Below are 8,589 nucleotides of genomic sequence, written 5' to 3'. Positions count from 1 at the left end.
ACATTTTTAAGAAGGGATGAATTGCTTTTCAAAAACCCAGGAAAGAACAGCAAGTCCTGTACGAAGGTGAAAAGAGGTCGGCATGAATGTGTGCAAATGCCTAAGAGATGATCTCTTATCACATTATTGATTAGACAGTATAACCCCTTCACCCTACATATGTTAAAATATAAATTGAAAATAAAGAGTTGACTATACACTCAGAGACGGTTCATCCATGCCTCTCACAGCAGCGTTGGTCTGTGGACCAAAGGAAACTCACTCCCATGAGGCAGGTGAGTTTTCTGTTTGTTGATATGACATCTGTTGAACAAGATTATTTTAATGAAATATTCTGGACCACTGGTAAAGTACTCATTAGTGAACTAATGAAATATCACTGGAAAAGTGTAAACACTTTCTTTTCCTCCACCATATTGATGAGGACACATGCAATACTGATGCACGGAATTCCAAATCCAAATCATAACCTTACTAAATCGAATAGATAATAAAAACAATATTCACTGTGAATTGCCAAAATCTGATTAAAATTATATTAAATATTTCTTAGATTTTTCTTTTTGTTCCATTCCATCCTCAAAAACGGCAGCATAATGAAATGTCTACAAAAATATTATTTTTGGAAAACATTTTTTTCCATGACCATATTGTGCACAAACCCCCAGAATAATGTGGTTAAGCTATGCATTTATACAACATTTATTCTTTGCCATATTACATTCTCATATTGCACATTTGGGTTGACTTTGACTTTAATTTGAGTAGATATCATTGTTTAAATGTTTTAACATTGGTAACCATATTGACTGAATTCCAAATATCCTTTCTATGCTGGACTAACCTTTTTTTAAATTAGTCCAAAGAAATAATACTTTTTACATCTTAATATGTTGACTGTTCTTATACGTTTTTTGCACATCTACCCTCAAGCTTTTACCACTGGGAAAGGCATTTATTTCCCCTGCTCTTTATTAAAGATCATTATACCTGAAACAACTTAACCAAACAAACTGCTGCTTCCTCCTGAATTTCATTCGTAAATATCTGCATCGTTTGATTAGAAATACCCTTGTTAGTGGACTTGGGTTCCGTCTGTTAATGAACATAGACCACAGAGGTTTATCTTAGGGAGGAATATAAAAGTATCTTATTACATGCGGCTGGAATAATAATAATAATGCTACATTCATTTTATATTTATGTGGTTCAATTTTAGACTTTTCCACATGATTCCTTGTTAATTGAGGTATAACAATACAGTATATACAACAAAGACAAATGAGCTTTCAAAAATGTATCAGAAGCCGATAATCGATGTATCATTTATATACTATATATATACATGTCAATTTACACACAAATATAAATCACAGAATTGTCATCGACCAAAAATGGATTAAAAAAAATTCAACAATATGGTAACGGACAATTAAATATAAAAAGTAGTCTGATTGAACAGCAAAATGATAGCTATAAAAGAGAAGCTTGGGCAACTTTGTTTGCGATAAAAGTGCAAAAAGATGGTGTAGCATGCGGCTCGTTCATAATCATCTGTAGCCTGTGTGTCCGTCCCAAAATAAAAAAAGACATTGGTTTGACATTTTACAATACACACATGCACATTTGAAAATAAAAAGAATAATAATAATAATAATAATAATACAAATAATGGTAATAATAATAATAATAATAATAATAATAATAATAATAATAATAATAATAATAGTAAGCCTAATAATAATAATAATACTTATTAGTACTATTCTTCTTCTTCTTCTTCTTCTTCTTCTTCTTATTATTATTATTATATTCCGCGTTTTTGTCAGACGTCACAACACGAAAATGCTCATTAAAATAAAAAAAACAATGGGCCCACCTCTGGGTTTAAATACATATTAACATTGTGTTGCAGGCAACCGTTCCCCGTTAAACGGTAACGCGCGTATCAAATGAAAGGGAGCGGCCGGTGTTATCTACAGTGATTTACAGTGTGGCGTTGCCCGGTACAAACCGACCTCTACTATAGTAGATGGTCTGGGGAGCAAATGTCTTCCTCAATGTCCACATCGTCCTCGTCCTCGTGCAGCAGGTAGTCCGGCTGCGGCGCGCGCTCCTCCGCGCTCCTCTCCTCGCTCCTCTCCTCGCTCTCGCTGGAGTTCTCCGCGGACCTCTCCCCGGACCTGTCCCTGGGGCTCTTCCGCTCGTCCTGCACCTTCCTCAGCTGCTTCTTGTGCTTCATCCGCCGGTTCTGGAACCACGTTTTCACCTGCAGGGGGAAGTGTCAGAGAGTGTGTGTTAGAAAAAAAGTCCCATATTTATTGTTTTGCAATCTAATAAAATACCAAAAAGCATCAATAAAAACGACCTTTTCGTTTTTTAGAAAAACATTAACGATTGCTCCTGAATTTATTTTGCTGGTTGTATTATTTATGTAACCTAATATAGAATATACTCAATTACTCCGAATTACACCACAGCAATTCTTAGAAAAAAAGAAATAGCCAGTTGTTTGTTTTTTAGACAGCCTATCATTAATTTGATATGATAATATACTTAATGTTCTCTCTGTAGCCTATCTCCCGCAGTTGGGGCTTCAAGTGTGTGTGTGTGTGTGTGTGTGTGTGTGTGTGTGTGTGTGTGTGTGTGTGTGTGTGTGTGTGTGTGTGTGTGTGTGTGCGCGTGTGTGTGTGTGTGTGTGTGTGTGTGTGTGTGTGTGTGTGTGTGTGTGCGTGTGTGTGTGTGTGTGTGTGTGTGTGTGTGTGTGTGTGCGTGTACCTGTGTCTCGGACAGGCTGAGCGCAGTGGCCAGCTCCACTCTCTCCGGTGTGGACAGGTACCTCTGGATCTCGAACCTCTTCTCCAGGCCGGACAGCTGGGAGTCGGAGAACACGGTGCGGGCCTTCCGGCGCCTGCAGTGTTTCCCCGGTAGCTCCGCGTGGTGCTGGAACAGGGCCGGCATCTGCATCCCTGCAGGACAGGACCAGGGTTAGAGGTCTCACATTTCATCTAAAATAAAGATATAGTCTGAGAAACTAAGTTCACTGTGTGCAATGAATTAGCTTTGGGTTGATTCTATTTTCATAATGGCTTATCGATGGCTTTTAGTGAATGTAAAATCATAACTTAGTTTGTTTACAGTATAATCAGAAGCAAACATTATACACATATCAGAAAATATCAATTTTACATATTTTATTGCAGAAAAAAACAAACATAAAAACGATCCTTGAAGAAATAATAATGACTAAGTATCGACAAATCTGAATACATCTTCAGATGCTCCACCAGGCAACCCTTATAATACATTTCAACCTGTCTGTCACGGAGTGGTGTTAGATCCCACTCTCAGTATTGAATATCAATCTCTATATTCATGACTTTCATTGATAAAATTAGCAGATAAGGAGTTTATAAATATAGGAAGGAGCTTCTTTAGTCCAGACAGGCCTGTCTGACAGGAGGTTTCTGTCTGTCTGGCCTCTCACGGCCGTGCATGCTTACCGGAAGTGAAGAAGTACTGGTGGTGCTCCGGCTTGTGGAGATGGTGGTGCGGATGTGGTGCCAGTATTGGGGTTGGCATCAGGGGGTAGCCATAATCCAGGATGGGCATCCGGGAGGCAAGGGAGCTGCAGAAGGGCGAGGGGATGACCTCTCTCAGTGGCTTGGGTTTGTGCAGTAGGATGTCCTCAATGAAAAACGACGTGGACCTGTGCGCGGGCGCCGCGGACAGGTAGTTCATGCTCATGGTGCTGGTGGTTATTAAAGAAGCCTCTGAAGCTGCATCAACATCTGCTCTGCTTCCAGCTTCAGCTCCTGTTATCACTGAACTCACACAGATATCAGTGGGAGGGCAGATTTCCAGCAGGCATTTATTCAGACAGATAGCGGATTGGGGAAATTGATTTACGCACCAGCCAATAAGAGCTCTGGATGGGCGGAGGGGAGATGTGAGGGGCCTGTGTCTCCTTCTGATTGGCTAAGACTTGTTCAGGCTCTATATCAGGTCGGTCGCTCACCGTGGTGCTGAAACACTTTATTGGTATTGTCGCTGTTTTACTTTTTTGGAAGGAACATCTATTTTCCATTTCAAGACAGTTCTGCTCTGTTTTAAATATGTCACAGTGTTATACTCAATGTTTAAACATTTGAATTACTATATTCCCAGTAGTCTGGTGATGTAAAAGATGAAAAGCTTCATTCTGCCGAAGGAATGCAGCTTTTGTGTTATTGTTGTTGTCTACGCTCCGACGGGTCTGGTTAAGTACGTGCTATACGTATAGGCTATTTGTGTGTGTTTCACCGAATCGAAAATGGTGTTTTTATCGGTGGGATATTTATTTAATATCGCTATAAGATGAGAGCTGAACCATTTAATGTAATTTATCATTTATATCTTTCTATAATAATACACGAGCGACCTTGACACCAAACTTTAAAATGATTTATATTGAAGTTTGAACATGTGACCACAGAGTGTTTTTTAATTGTCTGGTAAATTCACTCGGGTAACTACTTCATTTTTCCTTTATGTTTTTTTTTTGTTGAATGAAGTCATGTCGCCTGTGTCACATGAGGATTGTTCTGATTCAGGTCTGCCTAGTAATTCTGCCCAAATTGGCTGTAATTGTCGGTATTAAAAACTGGGAGAGTACAAGTGCCGCTCCTGTGCCCATTTGCAAAAGAAAGCTGCGCTATAATTTGTTGATATGGTGTTGTCATCACATTTCCAATCAGGCCGCTTAATGTGAAAGTGTCTTAATGTAGGCAGAATTCACGCTGCAATGCTATTAGGCAATTAAGGGAGATGTTAGAGCGGAAGTTGTAATCCTTGGGCTAGAGGACAGGATTTCCATTTGATCAAATGGAGGGAGAACAAATTAATTATTGGGAATCAGTTGCTGTGGAAAAGTGCTCTGCGGTATTTGTTTGCATAGGTGTGTGTTAAATTGACGCGTGTGCTCAGTATGTAAATTGGCACAGTTGGCTGGTTGCAATAAAACACCTTTTTTGGATAAAGGCGAATAACGCTGATGCAAAATGCGCACCATTTTCTAAAAGTTATGAGACATCCTTCCTCTACAAAATACATATTGTGTTATTTAAAAAAAAAAAATGTATGCAAGGTGAAAGGAGGCCGCAGATAAGCCATTTCAAACACCCGGCCGCAGCAGATGGAGGTAACGCGCGCACCTGGCTGTGCGTCAATCCCTTTATGGAGCGCACCAGGATAACAAGTTGCTTTTAGGGGGAAATTAGAAAGTAAATGGAACAAATGGTGATGAAATCATCTTAAGAAGCCATTCTCGAGGCGCAGGTAAGCGGCTTTCTGTGGCCATTTCATTAGGTAAAATGTTGAGCCGGTCAGTGCGTCACTGCTTTAAGTAACACGTTTGGATGAGAGGGGTTTACTGAGCTGACAGTGTGATGGTGAGAGACGGAGCGAGAGGTTACTTCACCCGAATACATATTTGGGGCTTTCATAAAAAATAATACAAATCCATTTGACATACAGTGTAACATCAATGTCCTCTGATCCTTTTTTATTCTGATAGTAGCTATTTATATAAATATTTCAAGACATAAAACAACGTAATCCGTAACCTTGTAAAATTTTGTTCAGAGTAATGCAGCATGCTCTTTGTAATTATACATGAGTACAGTTTGTATAGACATGCACGCATGTGACTTTCTCTTTCTGTGACTCCAAGGGTTTTGGAAAAATGATATTTGTTGTACTTTTGAATGCAGACTGATTATATTATAATATATAATAACCTCTCTGTGGTTACACCCGTTATTATAACGCTAAAGGCGGGCCCGGCTCGGACTCTCAGTCACATATTTCCAGCTTCCATGCCTCCAAAAATGCTCTCAGATACATTTAAAAACAATAAAAATACATCTGCAACCAAGCACAGTTAAACAAATCAAGAACATTATAAAGAGAGTGAACTAAAGATGCACCAGCGCCTGGGGATGAAAATAAAGAGTCGTATTTTCCCAAATCTTTTTATTGAACTGGTTCAACTTTGATCCTTCACGGTCCAGAGGTAAGCACCGTGTTGATGGTGAGAGTCCACACACAGCCTGGCTCATTTCTGGTGATGGAATAAGAAGTGTTCTAATGAGAGTTGGAGCTCCTGGGGCATTCATGCATCCGGTAGGCACACAAATAGAATATACCTGAAAAGAAAGAGAGGGCAGGTATTTTTTATTCATCAGGAAGTGTCAATTCCATGCAGTGGCTTATTTTAATTGTATTACGTTTTTATTGACACAATACACTATGCTCAAATGTGTGGGAATTGTATCCCTTTATTTAATGAGCAGAAGCAGCAAAGTGTGGGGAAGTCTGTTTCAGGCCATGTTCAGGGACAATCTGAGAAAAGGGAATTCAAATGAGTTCTTTCTATTTTGTGTCTGGATCAGCTTTAATGTCAACATGAAAGGTCCTGATACATTATCCGTGGGCTGTTTATTTGACATCTTTAGTGCATGCAAATGATATGAATAAGATTTTCATATGAATAGTAAACCATAGTCTTGATGTTTTTTCCATCACCTACTGGTTAGTTATTATATACCGTGATATATTGATATATATATACTCTGATCATATTTTCAGTCTTAACCTAACAGATGAACATGTATAGTATAGTATACTAACATATAGTATTTTCCTCATGCTGCTCATGATGATCTCTTCACATTGAGTAAATAGAAAAGCCTGCTCAACAGCAGTAGTGCATGCTGGGAGATTCAGAGAGCAGCATTCACTACAGCATTTAAATCACAGCTTCAGCTGCAGGTCCACGTTAGCTTCAGGTGTTTAGCTCAGAGACTCTTTGTGTAATGTTACAGAGTCTCTATAGGTGTTGTCTTTATTACAAACACTACATGAATAATGAAGAATATTATTTGCTGAAATGCAGATAGTTGACGCAAATATGTGGGAGTAAATAATCTGCTTTATTGAAGCTTTGACAAATTCCTACATGATATAATGTAAAAGGAATCAAACATCTATAAAGTATTTTGAGTGTGTTGCCTGCCTGGTCTGCTTCTCCAGGCAATGCTTCTGAACTCTGAGTGCAGTCATGCTTAGACAGCAACTTCCTCAAGTTTATAGCTTTAAAATAAGTCACTTTATTAGTAAAGGATCACAGCTTAATGTTGTTCAATTGATAGTGAACACACCATCAATGGAACCGTTGGAAATGAAGGAACTTGACGGAACTGCTTTGAAAACGGAATGCAGATTCTATACAGATACAGGTTTTTTGGGTTGCATATTTACCTGAAAAAAAGGTGAGCACCACGGACACCCAGCCTATAATATATGACCAGGAGAACCTCCAGTTACCGTAGCGCTTCCCGTAGTAGTTCATAGTCACACCAGTGTACACTGACATTGCTAGAAACACTAAAAGGCCTGTGCAGAAAAAAAGAGAAAAAGAGTTTCAGAGAGACTGAATAGAGAGGAAACCATACTGCTGCTAAGTTTCAGTTCAAAACATACATATTCTGCTTATTATGCTTCAGTTCAAGTCAAAACAAATGCAAATGACAGCTCAAAGCCAAGAAACAAAGAACAAATCAATAGCGTTGAACTTACATGAGATGAAAAACAATATGCCTGCAGCAAAGGTCTTGTCAAACCTGTCGAAGGAGGAGTAGTGGATGAAGGCCATGATGCCAATGATGATGCCAATGAAACAGGCCAACAGAGAGAGGATCATGAGGGCACGGGTAGCGTCTAGTTGGGCTGTGGACAGGGTCAATAGTCAATAGAAGTCACTGGTGGGGTCAGTGCAAGTGATCTCAGCTGTGACCCCATCAAGCCAACATGATGAAGAGCAGCAAGCATCCTCAAGAAATATAACAGACCACATTTTTTAATTTCATCATCCATCAGTTGGAATTCCAAAATATATCAACCAAAACACAAGAGATGAAACTCTAACAAAAAAGTATAACTTATATCTAGAACAATTTTTTATCAAATCAAAGTATCAGAGAAATGTTTTTCTTGTTAAACACAAGTATTATCTGTATAATTCACACTGTAATGGCAAATGTTAGCCTACCACCATGTCAAGTAAAAGTGAGCTTTCCCTCCGCCAGGTCATGGCGGCAGCTTTATTGAGCCTGTGTGAGCAGTCTTCTGCAGCAGTGGAGCAGGAACACTCACCGATGCTGTCGTTGTGGGGGAAACATTTCCCCGGCATGCAGTACCGCCACAGGCCCTGGTGCATGTAGTTATTGGACTGCCGATACTGCATCCAGTAATCGGTTGCTGTGGAAACGATCAGGAGGATGTTCCCCACGCCTGCACAGAACAAACCTCCACCCATAAAGCTGTACATCCTGCACCTGCAGACACACACACACACACACACACACACACACACACACACACACACACACACACACACACACACACACACACACACACACACACACACACACACACACACACACACACACACACACACACACACACACACCCACACACACACACACACACACACACACACACACACACACACACACACACACACACACACACACACTTCAGCGAGAGAAG

At 39.7% G+C, this 8,589-nt stretch overlaps 2 protein-coding genes across 2 annotated transcripts; both read right to left on the bottom strand.

The window, feature by feature from the left end:
- Positions 1 to 2,023: 2,023 nt before the first annotated feature.
- Positions 2,024 to 3,747, bottom strand: bsx (brain-specific homeobox; the record flags this gene model as incomplete). Its single annotated transcript, XM_079651489.1, has 3 exons — positions 2,024 to 2,269; positions 2,779 to 2,969; positions 3,504 to 3,747. 3 exons carry the CDS (start codon positions 3,745 to 3,747, stop codon positions 2,024 to 2,026), a joined length of 681 nt encoding a protein of 226 aa, XP_079507615.1.
- Positions 3,748 to 6,123: 2,376 nt separating this feature from the next.
- lim2.1 (lens intrinsic membrane protein 2.1) lies at positions 6,124 to 8,368 on the bottom strand (the record flags this gene model as incomplete). The annotated part of the gene is made up of 4 exons (XM_079651118.1): positions 6,124 to 6,185; positions 7,300 to 7,434; positions 7,618 to 7,767; positions 8,194 to 8,368. 4 exons carry the CDS (start codon positions 8,366 to 8,368, stop codon positions 6,124 to 6,126), a joined length of 522 nt encoding a protein of 173 aa, XP_079507244.1.
- Positions 8,369 to 8,589: the final 221 nt, after the last annotated feature.

This window comes from Notothenia rossii (assembly GCF_949606895.1).
Source record: "Notothenia rossii genome assembly, chromosome: 9".
NCBI classification, from domain to species: Eukaryota; Metazoa; Chordata; class Actinopteri; order Perciformes; family Nototheniidae; genus Notothenia; species Notothenia rossii.
The sequence above is the reverse complement of the archived record's forward strand: the minus strand, read 5'-3'. Positions and strand labels throughout refer to the sequence as shown.